Here is a 17,366-nt window from a genome sequence, read left to right as displayed (position 1 = left end):
GGGGACCAAGAGTCCACATCCCATCTTCATGTCCCCCCCCCCCCCCCCCCCCAGCTTACCCCCAGGGGTCACACGTAGCCCGAGTTTGTAAAAGAGGACTTCAGCCCGCAAGAGCGGGTGCTTTTGACTGCTGTCATGGCTCTTATTAGCGGGAACCAAGGTGTTCTCAGGAAACAAGGAGTGAAGAGAGGACCCCCAACCCTGGTCAGAGCCTGGACCTTCAAAGGGCTTGATTTCACAACTCTGGGGGCCAAAAACAGAGGTCACCACCTCCTCACCTCCAGCTGTACCCTGGGACAGACGAGCTCGGCCTTGGGTTCCACAATGCCCAGGAATAGTTTTGACCTTTGAGGCCCAGGGGAGTCCCTAGTCCTTGGCCCCATGATTTTTGGGTTTCTCAGGGAGGGGTGTGAGGAATGTGCAGGGATGGGGCACTGCAGGCGGCAGTGTGGAGGCAAGTGGAGGGAACCACCCAGTGTGGAGGGAAGTGGAGGGAACTGTAGAGGTGGGGAGGAGGACTCCTCACCTCTACAGTTTCCAATCCTCTGGCTTCCTCCCTGTGCCTGGGAGGGAGGACTGGCGGCTGCCAGGGACACAAGGCCCCTCCAGGTCCTTGAGGCCACCCCCCCTGGGATCCTCAGGCTTGTCACTAGGCATAAATAGCCTCGATCTGGTAGGATGGGGGAGGGAGGAGGAGGTTCTGCTGTGCTGTTTGGAAAACAAGAGACAACAAACCAACCCTAGAAATAACCTCAGCCTCTAGAGTAAGAGATGCCCACAGAGGCTCTCCCATCCCCCAGGCTGGATCCAGCCAAGCTTTCAGAGCACAGACTCATTCCCTCCCAGGCTGGGGCTCCTGAGTACCTTCCTCTCCCATCTCTGAATCATATGCCTGCCTTCCTGGGTACCAAGTCACCCCCGAGGCCAGGTTTCCTTCCAAAATTAAACCAATTGTTTGTGTATTATTGTACCTGATGCCTAGACTGTAAGTTGCATGAGGGCAGGGACAGGTTTCTTCTTACTCACTCCTGTATTCCCCGTACCTGCTCCAAGGTCTGGCACATAATTAACACCTGATGAATGAAGGAATGACAGATGCTGCTTCAGTTTCAACTCTCCTCCACCCCAGTTTGGATCACACGTACCTGCTATCTGGAGTCCAGAGGGTGAACAGCCAGCCCATGGGTGCGCCCTTTCTCTGGGCTTTGTCTTGAAGATGTAGAGGACTCCTGGCCCTGGGGAGGGCAGGGAAGATTGCCAGGTTGGAGAGATGACAAGAAGGGGTCTGCTCTGGGGTGAAGGGAGGCAAAGATGAGTAGCCTTCAGAGAGGGAGGGGTTATGACTAAGGAAGGTGCTGGATCAAAGGTAGAGTTGGAGGTCTCTGGTATTTACTCATGGCTTGAATCTCTGCTGAACAGCCTTTATAAGAGCCAGTAATTCCTGAGATCTTTGCACCGATCTCTGCCTAAACACTTTGCATATATTAGTGTACTTGATTTTCCAACAACGGTATGCAATATATATTTTTTAATATATTTTTAAATATTTATTTTTGAGAGAGACAGAGAGGCAGAATCTGAAGCAGGCTCCAGGCTTTGAACTGTCAACACAGAGCCCGACATGGGGCCTGAACTCACGAACTGCAAGTCTCATGACTGAGCCTACGTCAGAGGTTCAGCTGACTGAGCCACCCAGGTGCCGCATGAAATATGTATTCTTATACCCATTTTAAGGATGAGAAGATGGAGGTACAGAGAGAGTGAGTTAACTTGCCAAGGGCAACACAGCTACTAATGGCAAAGCCTGGATTCATATCCAGTCAAATGTCAAAGCTCCTTATGCCAAAAGAGCTTAACTGTCAGGCCCTGCAGCCTCTTAAGTCATTCAACCGTATTAAGCCTCAGTCTGCTCATCTGTTAAGAGTAGTGGACTCCCCTGTCTCACAGCATTCTTGTGAGTCTTGAAGGAAGGTACACAGTAGGCACTGAAGAGGTGGGACTCCCGCCCTGCCCAACATATTCCTTCTCATGGTCAGTTGTTAAGTTTCTGCTGCTGGGGCCAGGAATCTGGAAGCCAGAGAAAATTAGATTTCTGACTTGGCTCAGCCTGGGGGAGGGACGCTGGTGTAGGGCAGGGGCTTTGTCCTTTCCCCTCCCCATTTCTAGCTCCCGAGTGGGCTCACATTTCTGTTGGTCCAGGAGGACAACGTGCCCCAGGAAGGTCTAGGGATCAGCCACATGGACTCCTTGTTCCCGTTTCCCATCAGTCCACCCCCACCCTCCCTGTAGGGAACAGGTGTATTTGAGCAGAGGCTGGAAGCAGAGCCTGATGGCTGTATGACTAGCCTTGGGTGAGTGGGAGCTGGTTGTCTCTTCACCCACCAAGGAGGCCCCCACACACCCTTTCTTATCTTGTGGTGGAAGGGGGCTTGTTCAGGGTCTCCCAGCCATCTTTCACCTTGGAAGTGTTTTTAAGACAAGGCGACAGCCTGACAACTGATAACTGACAGGTTTCTCATGGTTTCCTCTGGGTGCTGAATCACTCCTTGATGCTTGTGATCACAAGCCCTCCTTCCCCCAGTGAGAAAACTTCCTTCCTTCCCTGGGCGTATTGCCTGCTCTTACCCATTGGGCTGCCTGGAGCCCCTGCCAGACCTCATGGCTTAGCAGACAGAGTCTTTTAGATTGCCCAGAAACAGTCTTCTCATGCCCCCAAACCTGGTGATGCTCTGTGGGTGCAGAGGGTGAAATGAATATGTGTGTGTGGGTGGGTGGGGGAGTGGGTAGAGGGAGAGCTAACATGTTAAATACTGACTATATGCAGGGCACCATGCTAAGTGCTAGTCGTTGCCTCCTTGGGTTCTCACAAAAGCCACAGGAGTCGGTTATATTATTATCACTATTTGATAGAGTAGGACACGGGGCTCAGAGAATTTGACGATGTGGCCCTAAATCCAAGCTGATAGGTTGTGGGTGTGCAATTCAATTCCAGGGCTGATTCTTGGGCCCACTTAATTGAGCTGAGACTGGGAAGGTGGGCTAAATCATGAAGGACCTTGTGTTTCAATGGTTAAGTCACAAATGAGGTGGAGGTTTGTTAACATATGTGCCTGCGTTGGGCAAGGCTTGGACGGACAGGCAGGGAAAAACTTGTCACGTGGCCGATCTCAGCTACTTTCAGCTTTGTCGTACCCACCCGTCTACTAGACTCGCGCTTCCTGGGACTGAGGAGAGGATTTCCTCAGAGTGCCTCAGCTGGAGGAGTGAGCTCTGTCATGACAAATGGGTGCTACTATAGGACTCGCTGAGGGTTAGCTTCGTGTATTGGAAAAGAAACCAAATGCCTCTGAAGAGCTCTGCTGTGCCCAACCCTCTCTCTATCCTTATGGGTAGGTTTAGTAACAATAGTAACAACAACAACAACATCCATTGCTCCCATTGACCGTGAGGTTTTTTTTTTAATGTTTATTTTTTTCAGAGAGGGGGGAGGGGCAGAGAGCGAGAGGGAGACAGAATCGTAAGCAGGCTCCAGGCTCTGAGCTGTCAGGGCAGAGCCAGACATGGGGCTCGAATCCACGAACCCTGAGATCATGACCTGAGCCGAAGTTGGACGCCTAACCGCCTGAGCCACCCAGGCGTCCCGACTGTGAACTTGTTAAGAGGTGAACGCGGCAGCAAACACCTTAGACATACCATTTCATTTCATCCTTGCAACAATTCTGTAGGTAATAGTATTATTACCACCATTTTACAGATGGGGAGACAGAGGCTAAATGAAGCTAATTTTGTCTTGGCTGGTGGCAGTCAGCATCAGATCACACCTGTATGGTTTATGGTCCTAATCATTACATGGTGCTGCCTCTGATACCCGTCCTGTCAGCCAGCCGCCATGCCCCAGAGGGTGTGAGGGACTCCAACTTTACGACTACTGTAAGGGATAGAACTCCTCCATTCAACTGTGAGTCTCTTGACGGCCCTGTGAAGCGAGCGGTGCACGCTATTATTATCCTTGTTTTATGGACGAAGAAAAATGATGCTCATTAAAGTCAAGAGACCTGTCAAAAGTCACAGCTGCTGGTAAGTGGCAGAGCCAAACCTGGTTTTAAGGTCTCCTGTCTCTAGAACGCTCTTTCCTGTACACGTTAAAATTCACACGGTTCCTGCCTCTAAACACACCGTGTAAATAGGGCAAGTGGAGCAGAGCTGTTTGGTGACTGCACATGCGCACACTCCAAGCACGGCTCAGCCCCAGGGCAGTGTCAGCCACGTGTTCCCAGGTGACCACGCGGAGCGGAGCGCGAAAACGAGAGATCTGGGTACACGTGCACAAGCTCTGGCGAATGAGAACTTAGTCTTGCAGGGTCACGAGACTAGACCTAGGAAACTACACTTCCCAGAAGCAGCTCGCGCTGGACGCCTTTGCTAGATGACGTAGTTCCGGAAAGGCACGGGTCGGATAGGCTGCGGGGAGGAAGTGGGCGGTTCTAAGCGTCTGGCGCCCAGGCCTACTTCCGGTAGGGTCGGGGTACTAGGCGGCTGAGGCGGTGCGGGGCTGGCGTTGTCTCCTGAGCTTTTCCAGGCGTGAGTAGCGATGGCAGCGGCTTTTCGGAAGGCGGCTAAGTCCCGGCAGCGAGAACACCGAGAGCGAAGCCAGGTAGGACCGCACAGGTCCCACGAGCGCTGGCCCGTGGCCCCGTGTGCTTCCCTCACCCCTTTCTCCTCCTCACCTGCGGTACCAGGTCCCTTTGGCGCGTCGCTGGGGCACGTAAATAAATGGAAATATATGCTAACGATGCCGGCGTGCCTGGGGCGGAGCCTCGAAGCCTGGGGAGAGGAGGGGGGTTGTAGTTCCCGTTCCCTGCCCTACTCCCGACCGGTTCTTTGGGTATAGTCAAAGCTGTCTTGGGGAATTTCAGTGCGGAGGTAGTTGTGTGAGATGCCGTGTGTAAAATGCTTGACCTGGGAGGAAGGTGAGGCCAAAGCGCCTACCGGCTGGAACTGGAACCCGCATCTAAGGGTGCAGAGCCCTGCCCACTGCGTAGCGGGGCGGGGGTCAGTAACCCAAGAGATTGGTGCTGATAATGTAACACCGACAGGCGTGGGCTTAGCGCAGAATCTTATGAAGGTCTGCCGCATACGGTTTTTATGTCTCAGGCCATAATGTTTTCCATCCCCATTGTACAGGTGAACAAACTGAGGCCCAGAGAGCAGAAGTGTCCTGCCGAGTCCTAAACCCCAAATTCAGGTGGATAAACAGTTGTAGGACTTCTGTGGAGGGTGTGTCTGTGTTGGGGAGGTTGAGTAGAAACTAGTTTAATATATGCGGAACCAGCGCATCCATTGCACTGTGCTTAAAAACCACATATACAACCTAGTTATCTGGTCCAACTTCATTTTGCAGGTGGGGAAGAGAGGGAGAAAGATGTGTCCCAAGTTGTGTTGCTCACTGATTGGGGGGGGGGGGGAGCTAAGGCCTCCTAACCAGAGTCAGTCTTCCTCCTTAATAGCATTTATCAGATATTTATTGTGCACTTGCTGTGTGCTCAGTCGTGTGCTAGGAGCAATAGTGCAATTTGCCACCTAATTGTGGTACCTGTTTGAACCTATTTGTGGGCCTATCTAAAAGTAATGATAGGGGCGCCTGGGTGGCTCAGTCCTTGAGCGTGACTCTTGACTTCTGCTCAGGTCACGATCCCAGGGTCATGAGATTGAGCTGGGCTCTGCCCTGACAGAGTGGAGCCTGCTTGGGATTCTCTCTCTTCCCCTCTCTCTGCCCCACCCCACTTGCTTGCTTGCTCGCTCAAAATAAATAAAAATAAAAAAGAAAAGTAACGATAGCAGTGTTTGTTGTGTGCCAGAGCCAAAAGTGCAGAATGCTTTACTCGTTATCTCATTTAACTGTTGACACTGTGTGGAGGTAGGTACCGTTATTTTCTCACATTTGCAGATGGGGAAACTAAGACTCAGGTTAAGTAATTTGCCTAAAGACATACAGCTGTAGTTGGCAACTGGCAAAGCCAGAAATCAGACCAGGAATCCAGAGGCCACTAAAAGATGAATAAAGAGGCACCTGTATAAGGGGAGCCTGGGTGGCTCAGTCAGATGGGTCTCCGACCTCAGCTCGGGTCATGATCTCATGGTTCTTGAGTTTGAGCCCCGCTTCTGGCTCTGTGCTGGCAGCTCAGAGCCTGGCGCTTGCTTTAGATTCTGTGTCTCCCTCTATCTGCCCCTCCCCCGTTCACACTCCATGTCTCTCTCTCTCTCTCTCAAAAATAAATATATATATAAAAAAAGAGGCACCTGTATAAGAGATAGCACAGGAACACTGCCAAATGAGGAATTTGAATGGGAAAAGTAGAGATGATGAGGGAGCTTCCTGGTGAAACTTGCTGAACTTTGAAGGGAATGATAATAGCTGTCACTTTTTGAGCATTGATTGTATGTTAGGTACAGCCCAACATGCTGTACAAGGATGATCTCATTTAAATCTACAGCGTGTCTATGAGGTGGATGTTATCCATATTTTCCATATGAGGACTCTGATGCTTAAAGAGGTTGGATGGTGTATCCAAAATATCAGTTGTAAGTAGTTGGTTTGGATTAACAGAGAAGGGGAGGGGCAGGAGAGAATCCCAAGCAAGCCGGACGCAGGGCTCAAACTTGTGGAGCTGGAACTCACGAACCGTGGGACCATGACCTGAGCCGAAACCAAGAGTCGGACACTTAACTGACTGAGCCACCGGCACTCCAGAAGACAGAGGGCTTCTAAGGCTGGACATAAGCATGACACGGTCATGTTTGAGTAGGAATAGAGGATCTTTGTGGGAGAGGTAAGAAGAAGGCCATGCTGGAAAGATGGGTAAACATGTTGACCAGGGTACTCTATGTCTGGGTAAAGTTTGGACTTTATGCCATAGGTTCTTCACTGAGGTGGTGGGCCAGCTACTGAAGATGTTTTGTATGGAGGGAATAGGTATAATTAGGTGAGCTACTTCAGATGCAATGGCCAGTCTTCTTCTATAATTCAGATCCCTTTGAATTAGCGTTTTTGTAATTTTTGGGTAGATAGCCAGTATCTATGATTCCTGGATCGTAGAGTATTTCTGTTTTGAATTTTTTTTTTTTTTTTTTTTTAGTTTTAGAGTGAGTGAGAGCGTGTGTGGGAGAGAGGGACAGCAAGAGAGGGAGAGAGAGAATCTTAAGCAGGCTTCATGCTCAGTGTGAAGCCGGACACAGGGGCTCAGTCCCATGATCTGAGCTGAAGGCAAGAATCGGACGCTCCACTGACTGAGCCACCCAGGCCACTCTCTAGTTTCAAAAAAAAAAAAAAAAAATTCTTTTTTTTTTACATTTATTTATTTTTGAGAAACAGTGAGACAAAGCATGAGCAGGGGAGTGGCAGAGAGAGGAGACACAGAATCTGAAGCAGGCTCCAAGCAAGCGGTCAGCACAGAGCCTGATGAGGGGCTTGAACGCACAAACTGTGAGATCATGACCTGAGTTGACCTGAGGTCAGTCGGACGCTCAACCGACTGAGCCACCTAGGTGCCCGGGCCACCCTCTGGTTTTAATTTTTGAGGAACCTCCATACTGTTTTCCACAGTGGCTGCATCCATTTTCATTCCCACCAATAGTGCATGAGGGTTCCTTCTTCACATCCTCGCCAACACCTGTTTCTTGTGTTGGTTGTGTTTTTGATTTCAGTTTGGCTGTTATTTTAATTATTGAATTATTTGTTGCATCATTTCAAGGATAAAAATTGAGAAAGGTAACTTAAAAATGTCATCTGTTAATGTTATACAAGTTTAAACTCGTGTGTAGTATTGTGTTAGAAGTGTATGTACCTCCTCAAAAATTGAGATTATTCAGAGCGGGAGAAGATGCGGTCTCTTGTGGGAAAGAGCACAGACTCTGGCCTCACACAGAGTGGGTTCTGGTTCTAGCTTTGCCAGTTATTCTGTGTTCTTGGGCAAGTCATTCTCTAAACTTTATTCCCCTTTTGGAAAATTGGGATAACAATCGTATGTTTTATCTACTTCTCCTGTTTGTTGTGGGGATTAAGAGATTGTGTGTAATGAGCACAGCAGATTGCTTTGTAACAGAGTAAGTGCTTAATAAATGTGGCCTGTTATGATGATGTGGGCAGAAACATCTACCACAGATACTGACATATATTAATTGCTCAATAAATAGCTTGTAGAAAGATAATACCAAGATATAATCCTTGTGCCTTCCATGCTATCCAAGTTCTGTGTCAGAAGGGTATTCTGTGTCACACTCGGTTTTCTCTCTTACTTCTTACCAAAGGAATAATAATAACAGTAAACATGTGGTGGGTACTTGCCTTGTGCCAGGCCAGGTGCCAGCACTGCCCCTTACAGAGGCTCATTTAATCCTAATGATAACCAGGGGAAGCAGGTATTGTTATTCTCGTCTTAAAGTTAGGAAACAGCAGCTCAGAGAAGTGAAGTGACTTGCATAAGGTCACAGGTTGTTAAGAGGTAACGCTTGGATTTGAACCCAGTTCTTGGGCTCTAAATTTAGAGCCCTTACCACAGTTGCCTCCCTGTTATTATATTTTCCCTTCATAGTATTTTTTAAACCCTTGGATTAAGGCTGTAGTAATTTTAGTACAGCTGGCAACTGCTTGCTTAGTGCCGAGTCATTGTTGCCTCTCTCTGTCCTTAATAGGCCAGGAAACCTACTATGGCAGTGCTTATGACCTCTCTGGCGTCCGTATAGTACCTCTCATCCTTGGGCAGAGCCCAGTGGGGGAGGGAAGGGAACAGGGTAGCAAGTTGGCTCCAAGGACATGGATTTACTGAGCACTCCAGAGACTCTTGTTCTTGTAAGGTGTCATGTTGATTTGGGCATGTGTTTGCTGGGGGAACTAAGCACTTTCTTTTTTTTTCCCTTTTGTCTTCTAGCCTGGCTTTCGAAAACATCTGGGCCTGCTGGAAAAAAAGAAAGATTACAAACTTCGCGCAGAGTGAGTTCGGTTTCCCGGTGGAGGTGCTGCCAAGAAGGTTGACCACTTCCCTGCACGGCAGCTGGATTGCCCAAGTGTCTGACGGGGGATAATTTCCTGCCATTGATAAAATGGCTAAAACTCTGGCAACCCGTCAGATACTTGTTTGTGACCCTAAACTTCTCTCTTTGTTTGGGCAGAGCGTTATTTATTTAACTACAGTTGCACTGCGAATTTTTTCTAATTCTGTTGTTCCAGATAGTTTGCTCATAGTGGCTTTGATTTGCCCCTGCCTTGGTGTTTGAGCCAGAAGCAGAATCTCTTTTTTTCTCTCCCTTCTCTTGAAATGCAAGATAGAATCTAAAATTCCAGTTGTCGAGTCTCTTACATCACCCCGTGTGTGGTGTGGAATGAAGAGATATGAAAGATGGATTCAGAAGACTGAGCGTGGGTGATAATGAACTCTGAAAACATTTCATAAAACAATTACCTCTATTTTTCTTCTTTGGCACTTTATTTGGAGAATAAATTATAATTATTTGTTAACTATGCATGTCAGCTGAGGTCCTTTTGTGCTCCTAGTACAGATGGTGATGGATTAAGTGGATTGCTCTGGGTCCCAGAGTTAAGGCTAATAATGATAACTGAGTGCTATTATTGGATTAGGTAGTGTTTTGGGAGACTTGCAATATTTACACTTATTTATTCCTCCCAACAACCTTCTGGGATACTATTATCATCATACCCATTCTACAGATTAAATTAAGATGCAGATTGGTTAGCTAAATTATCCAGGATTACTTAGCTAGAAGTCGTGGAGTTAAGGTTTTAATCCAGATAGTCTGGCTTCAGAGTCCACGATTCTAGTCAGTATGCTATTCTGTGCTGTGTAGTTTTGGAACCTTATTTGGTCAGTTGGTGCCCAAGCTTGCATCAGAACCCTTTCTTTTTTTTAAACGTTTATTTTTGAAGGGGAGAGAGAGCGTGAGTGGGGGAGGGGCAGAAAGACAGGGAGACACAGTATCTGAAGCAGGCTGCAGGCTCTGAGCCATCAGCACAGAGCCCTATGCGGGGCTCAAACCCACAAGCTGTGAGATCATGACCTAGGCCGAAGTCAGACGCTTTACCGACTGAGCCACCCGGGCGCCCTGATCAGAACCCTTTCTAATGAGCTTTAATATGTGCTTTCTTTGGTGTTTCCCTCTAAAGATGTAAATAGCGCTAAAACATGTGAGATGGGGACAGTTTCAGGTGAATTTTGGGATAAGAGAGTAGCCTACAGTGACGGGATCTCAACATTAGTGACAGTGGAGTCTGGATCAAATCTAGTCATTGCTCTGGCTTTTTTGAGTTTCATTTTGTATGAACTTTAGATGCTTGTAAAGTGTGCTCTTGTGGGTTTTTTTGTTTGTGCTTTTTTGTTTTTGGATTTTTTTTGTTATGAACTTCATTTAAACTGCCTTTTAGTGACTACCGGAAAAAGCAAGAGTACCTCAGAGCTCTCCGGAAGAAGGCTCTTGAAAAAAATCCAGATGAATTCTACTATAAAATGACTCGGGTTAAACTCCAGGTGGGTACCTAATGGATCAGTTGGTATTCTGAGCTCCAACTCAATAAAGAAAATAAGATGGGGGAAGAGATGGAGAGGAAGGAGCCTTGGCCTTTATTTAGCCCTTCTCCACTTGGTCCAAATGCTCTTGGTCAGTATCCAAGGCAAACTGTCCCTTCATGAACAGCATGCATTTCTACTCCTGAATCTGAGTTGTCTTATGACTGGAGCTTTTCTTTCTTTTTTTTCTTTAATTTTTTTTTTTTTTTGTTTGTTTTAATGTTAATTTTTGAGAGAGAGAGTGCAAGTGGGGGCGGGGGGCAGAGAGGGAGAGAGAGAGACAGAATCCGAAGCAGGCTCTAGTCTCTGAGCTGTCAGCATAGAGCCCGACGCAGGGCTTGAACTCACAAACTGTGAGATCATGACCTGAGCCGAAGTCAGACTTAACTGACTGAGCCACCCAGCCACCTCTGCCTGGAGCTGTTCTAAGAGTAGATGATGAGGTGCTAAATTGAACATGCATCTAGGGGCTTAGTGCATTGGACTGCTGTTGCAGATGGCATTCAGTTGTCTTTGTTCCAGTCATAAGCTATGCTGACAGCTTATCAGTGATTTTAATCTAAGAGGGACTGTATCTTTTAAATTTGGATTTTAGGATGGAGTTCACGTTATTAAGGAGACTAAGGAAGAAGTAACTCCAGAACAGCTGAAACTGATGAAAACCCAGGATGTCAAATACATAGAAATGAAAAGGGTTGCAGAAGCTAAGGTAACAACTAAAGCCCTTTGTTCTGTTGTATTTTTGTTAAGGAAAGAAATGCGGATTCAGTGACTTCAAATTATAAGTTGATTTCTTCTTGAAGTACTTGTGTATGGTATAATGATTTAGAAGTGTAGTCAGTGTGGTAGAGTGGAAAGAGTTCAGATTTGGAAATGAGACAGACTTAGGCTTGAATTCTGGCTCTGCCATTTATTAGCCCCATGATTATGGACAAATTAACATCCTTGAGAGATTGGTTCCTCATTTCTATTTCATGGGATTGTTGTAAGGATTAAATGAGTTTTGTGGAATGTGTAGCCCAGTCACTTAACTGTGGTTGGTGCTTGATAGATGTTTAGCCGTTCTTTAAAAGAATGAAGCACATTTTTTGTTGGCTCGTGATAATGATGTGAAATGGTTTACACTTTTGACATTCATCTCTGATACCCTGGAAGAACCCAGTGTAAAATGAGATCCTGTTCTGTATTCTAGAAAATTGAAAGACTGAAATCAGAGCTCCATCTGCTGGATTTCCAGGGGAAGCAACAGAATAAGCATGTGTTTTTTTTTGACACCAAAAAGGAAGGTATGAAATGTTTGAGGGTTTCTGGGATAGTCTAGCATGTTGGTGTATGTTTGGTGTTAGTGCCTTAAGAATTGTCTTGACTTTCAGTTGAACAGTTTGATATTGCCACTCACCTGCGAACAGCCCCGGAACTTGTTGACAGAGTCTTTAATAGACCCACAATAGAGACCTTGCAGAAGGAGAAAGTGAAGGGGGTTACCCAGCAGACTCGACTTAAGGTAATTTTCCCCGTTGTTTTCAGGTCTGAGCTTAGGAGAATCTAGGATTTCCACCCCCCCCTCCCCCCGCATTTACTATAATTAAGGAAAGCTCATTAAGTTCCCTTAGAAAAGTGGAAGGAAGATTTGATGATGGGATGGGAATGGACGAAGGTTCCTTGGTTTTTAAGATTGGGGGGTGTGTGGCATAGTGTGGCTTAGTGGTTGGAAGCTTAAGGGTTTGGCTTTATTTTTTTTAATTAAAAAAATTGTTTTAAATGTTTTATTTATTTTTCAGTGTGAGTAGGGGAGAGACAGAGAGGGGAACAGAAAATCCTAAATGGGCTCTGTGCTGATAGCAGCAAGCCCAGTGAAAGGCTCAAACTCACAAAGTGAGATTATGACCCAAACTGATGTCAATCAGCTGAGCCACCTAGGTGCCCCTGGTCTGGCTTTTAGATTTGCATTTGAATCCCACCTCTCCCTCTGGGCTTTGTGCCTTTAAGACTTGTGACTGATGCCTACCTTGTAAAATGCAGAGAGAGGAGGAGACACTGAAGATTTAGGGATTTGGTATATTCTGATATTGAACCTTCAGCAGCAAATATACATCTCAAAAAGTCTTTACATATTATACATTTGTAACCAGAATTTTGTATTGACTTTTCCTTATGGTGCTTTCCATCACTGTAACTGGGTTTGTGCAGAAGACATGCTTTTTCTCAGAGCCTTCTGGAGTTGAACTCTCACTTCTGACTGATTCATTAAAAAAAAAAATGCTGTCAATGTGTTTCAAGCAGACAGCTGTTCTGTTTTGATTTGAATCATTTACACCGCATCAGCTTTGCTTCCAATGTTTAATTTCACAGCAGTTTCTCTAGCTCAGAGGCAGCTAAACTTGCGTTGGTAATATAAATACCCCTAATTAGTTTGACTATATTGGGTAATCCCATAAATTTGACAGTCTGTGTAATAAAGTGAAAACAAAAGCTGTCTGAAACCACTGCTGCGAGACTATGCTAGAATTGGTGAATTGTTTAAATCTGAAGCCCAGTGACGGTCCCCCCTTGTAGATAACACTTCCAGCTGAGGAGCCGGCTGACTAGTATTCTCGTGATAACCCTGTTTGTCAATTAGTTGTATTTTCAATTAGCTGTGTCACTAACACTTCTCAAGTGTTATGGTGGTCCCTAAAGACATTAGTGCTCCCAACAGAATAGTTCACAGACATGCCTTGTAAGTTGGAAAGATTTGGATCTTGCTGTTCTTGTCCAGTGGTGTTGTTTCTTCTGGTTGTTTTGTTTAAAGCAAAAATATTTTCATTAAGAGACTGATGGTGAGTGGATTGTAAGGGAATTTTTAATCTCTCTGTAACTTGGAGGGGTGGGCAGCCCATGGATGAGCTGTAGGAAGTCTGTGAACACTCTCATTCCACACAGACATTTTGTGCAGATAGGCATATGCGTTTGCACAAATTTGCACCAACACACATACACATTTATTTCAGGAAAGAATCCACAGCTTTCATCAGTTTCTCAGGGGTTCATGATTCCCCCAAATTGAAGGGCCACTGGCCTTTGAGGGGATATTTCAGCAGTGAGAATTCTCAGGTCAGCTTCTGCTGAAAAAGTCCTGCTCTCTGAGTTCTGTGGTTCTCAGACACCTGCACACTGTCCATTAGCCTTTCTATTCTCTGTTCACTTTGTGTAGGGTTTCCAGGATTGGCTCATTCCTGCATTGCCTTAGGTAACCGGGACGCTCACACAAAGGTCAAACAGCTTAGTGTAGTAGTGGAAAGATTCCTGGGACCCGTGAGACTCGTGGGACAGTCCTGACTCTGTTCCAGGTGAACCTTGTGTCCCTGGGCAAGTCTCCAACGTTCTGTTAGCTCTAGAATCTGGTGTTCCTAAAATGGGCAATTTTACGGTCCCTTGTGTTGATTCTGAGTAAGGAGGAGGGAGTTGATGAAACCATTTATGCATTTGGACTTGAGTGGATTAAAAGCAGTTTTTAATTCATTTTTATCTTGTTAATTTTATTGAAAACGGGTGTGTATTTCTTCCACAGCGGATAGCTAAAGAAAGGCAAAAGCAGTATAACTGCCTGACGCAGCGGATTGAACGCGAGAAGAAATTGTTTGTTATTGCACAGAAAATTCAAACACGCAAAGATCTTCTGGTAAGGAGAGAGAGCCTTAGGCCCTTCCTTTTATTTTATTTTTTTTCCTTTCTCTCTTGTAAAGGTTTTAACTTAGACTGGATTTCAGCTGTGTGTAAATCAACCCCAGTGAAAATGTCTGCTCCTCAGGGGCAGTGGTTTGAGCCAGTGTCTGTTACTCTGACAGTGTTGAAATGTTCCTTGATTAAGAAGGTAATAAGGGGCTTATTAGTCAGTGCTTTGGAACAGCAAAGGGTAGGATCAGGTAGCATATGAACTTTATAGCTTATGAGCAGCTATGTGTAACATTTAAGCAGGTTAACAAAGCAGTGTGTGTCACTCATTGGTGTTTAAAAATAGACAACATTGTGTTGTTAAATAGCACAGCTAAGGATTATGTGATGCCCCTTTCATATTAGTACCATTCCTCTAAATGTCAAATTCTTCAGCTTTGTAGATCGTTCAGATCTGCCTTTCTCAACTAGGGTTCCGTGTGAGAATAAGCCCTACAGAAAAATGATTTGACTCCCTGTCTTCTCAGTTTTTCTGGAAACTTGAACATAGTAGTAGCATTATAGATTCCCAGGGGAGAACATGGTTCACTGCATCTGGGGATACTTGAGGGTAGTATGGCTTTGTCCTTCCCGTACTTTGAGAAGGACTGAATTAGGGGCTTGCCAATAGGTAGTTTATTAACCTTCCTGTTTTACAAAATGCTATCCTACCATTTACTGGTAACCTTTTTAATCTTTTGTAGGACAAAACTCAGAAGGTGAAGGTGAAGAAAGAAACAGTGAACTCCCCAGCTATTTACAAATTTCAGAGTCGTCGAAAACGTTGAAGTGGTACAGATGAGCTTTGTCATTCCATGCAGAAGAGAATTCCTTTTTTTTCCCTGAGTAACTTCACATTCCATTAGCCTGAATGACATGATTTTTCCTGTTTGTAATTTTATTACAGATCTGACATGTGGTATTTTTCTGTGGACACCATTAAAGCCCCTTCCCATGTCTTATTGTTTTGAGGGTTGTGAAATCAGCCTTAGTTTTATATTCCTGTATATTTTTTTCATTATGAAAGTTATATAATCTCATTACCGCAAATTTGGAAAATAAATGAATTCTTCCCTAATCCCAGTACTAATTGAGGAACAATAAATAGTTATTAGTGCTAGCAGCTAGGGCAATGAAAGTGAACAAAACTGTGAGCATTCTGGTTTATTTCCTCCATTCTTTTTTTTTTTAAGTTTACTTATTTATTTTGAGAGAGCATGAGTAGGGGCAGGAGAGAGGGAGAGAGAGAATCCCAAGCAGGCTCTGTGCTGACAGCAAACTGTGAGATCATGAGCTGAGATCAAGAGTTGGATGCTCAACTGGCTGAGCCACCTAGGCGCCCCTATTTCCTCCATTCTATAAAGGTGTGTACTGGTTTTTAATTATGTTTTTGTGTTTTGTAGTTGTAATTACAGTAAACAATTTTACATCTTTTTTCACTTCAATTCTTCCGTTTTGTTACATCACTTAATTTTTTATTTTTTAAAGTTGACTTTGAGAGAGAGCATGTGCATACATGCAAATGGGGGGGGGTGGAGAGAGAGAGGAAGAGAGAGAGAATCCCAAGTTCGGGGCTCGAACTCATGAGCCGGGGGATCATGAGCTGAGCTGAAATCAAGAGCCGGATCCTCAGGGCACCTGGGTGGCTGAGTTGGTTAAGCATCTGACTTCGGCTCAGGTCATGATCCATGGGTTCGGGCCCTGCATCGGGCTCTGTGCTGACAGCTTGGAGCCTGGAGCCTGCTTCTGATTCTGTGTCTCCCTCTCTCTGCCCCTCCCCTGCTCATACTCTGTCTCTTTCTGTCTCTCAAAAATGAATAAACTTTAAAAAAAAAATTAAAAGTCGGATGCTCAACCAACTGAGCCATCCAGGTGCCACACATCATTAATTTTTTAAAAGTAGTGTATGCTCATAGTAGAAATTAAAATAAATATTTTTAATGCTTGCATGTTTGATTTAGTGGGCAGACTGATTTTACCTTCCTTCCTTCTGTGTTTATTGGATATTCAGATGGCTTCATAAAGTAGCCAAGGAGGAATTTTTTTTCTCTTACGCTTTATAGCTACAGATAGAAACCCTTGGAACTAGGAACCCATGGTGGCACCTCCTTATTGATGAAGCTCATATCGGACAGATCTGGCTCTGTTCCTGCCCTCTGCACTTCTGGCCAGCTCCTGATTCCAAGGCTGTAGATGGCTTGGTACAGGCCTGTGCCCTGGAGGTGGGGACTGCAGAGCATGTGTAGCAGCTCCTTTGTCTTCCCAGAGTCTCACTCTTCCTGTCTATGTTGGGGTGGTAAGCTGAGGCTGGTCAAGACAGGACTGAGCATGCTTGGAGCAAATGTGGGAGGAGCAGAGTTCTGGGAGGTGTGCTTACACCTCACCCCTGGAGGAGGAACAGCTGTGCCTGGATTTTAAAGAGAAAAAAAATCATCGTTAAAACTTAATAAGTTCCTATGACTGCTAGGCTCCTATATAAAGCCTAAAATGAAAGCATGTTTCCTCAGGGTGTACCCAGTGGGATTTAGATTTGGGAGCCCTGGAAAGTAGGAAGAAGGGCCAGGGAATAGAAGTTAGTAGCTTTTGCCTTAAGGAAGGAAATGCTTCACAGTCTCTGTGTGAACTTCCTTTTGGGGAGGTGGTGAGCTAAGTAAATGTTAATGGTCTTATGACATAGAGGTCTGAGTCCTGAGCCAGGGAAGGGATTTATCCTGTGGATGTTGGGCAGAGGAGTGGGCAGAGTCTGTTCCTGGGATAAACCAGCTTGGTGCTGCTACTCGGACTCGTATCCCTTGTCTCTGCTGGGTAGGAAGGTGGGAGGCAGGGAAGGGATATACCTAATGCCTTCTCTTGAAGCTTACGCTTACACAAAGGTACACACACTTCATGAGTTCTCACTTTATATTTACTTATTTATTTTTAACGTTTGTTTATTTTTGGGAGATAGCATGAATGGGGGAGGGGCAGAGAGACAGAATCTGAAGCAGGCTCCAGGCTCTGAGCTGTCAGCACAGAGCCTGAAGTGGGGTTTGAACCCACGGACCGTGAGATCATGACCTGAGCCGAAGTCGGATGCTTAACTGACCGAGCCACCCA

At 45.7% G+C, this 17,366-nt stretch overlaps 1 protein-coding gene across 1 annotated transcript; it reads left to right on the top strand.

The window, feature by feature from the left end:
- Positions 1 to 4,488: 4,488 nt before the first annotated feature.
- On the top strand, positions 4,489 to 15,483 carry UTP11 (UTP11 small subunit processome component). Its single transcript, XM_049617462.1, has 8 exons — positions 4,489 to 4,654; positions 8,928 to 8,989; positions 10,436 to 10,538; positions 11,173 to 11,286; positions 11,770 to 11,863; positions 11,951 to 12,081; positions 14,128 to 14,238; positions 14,975 to 15,483. The coding sequence occupies exons 1-8, from the start codon at positions 4,592 to 4,594 to the stop codon at positions 15,056 to 15,058; spliced, it is 762 nt and encodes a 253-aa protein (XP_049473419.1). The 5' UTR covers positions 4,489 to 4,591; the 3' UTR covers positions 15,059 to 15,483.
- Positions 15,484 to 17,366: the final 1,883 nt, after the last annotated feature.

This window comes from Panthera uncia (genome assembly GCF_023721935.1).
Source record: "Panthera uncia isolate 11264 chromosome C1 unlocalized genomic scaffold, Puncia_PCG_1.0 HiC_scaffold_4, whole genome shotgun sequence".
NCBI classification, from domain to species: Eukaryota; Metazoa; Chordata; class Mammalia; order Carnivora; family Felidae; genus Panthera; species Panthera uncia.
Note: the sequence above shows the minus strand (reverse complement) of the source record. Positions and strands in the feature narration are given on the sequence as shown.

Bases quoted from the DNA above. Each gene is read 5' to 3' on its own strand.
- UTP11 (XM_049617462.1), top strand. From the start codon at position 4,592: ATGGCAGCGGCTTTTCGGAAGGCGGCTAAGTCCCGGCAGCGAGAACAC. The intron at 4,655-8,927 runs GTAGGACCGCAC...TTTGTCTTCTAG, and splicing joins AACACCGAGAGCGAAGCCAG to CCTGGCTTTCGAAAACATCT. The intron at 11,864-11,950 runs GTATGAAATGTT...CTTGACTTTCAG, and splicing joins TTTTGACACCAAAAAGGAAG to TTGAACAGTTTGATATTGCC.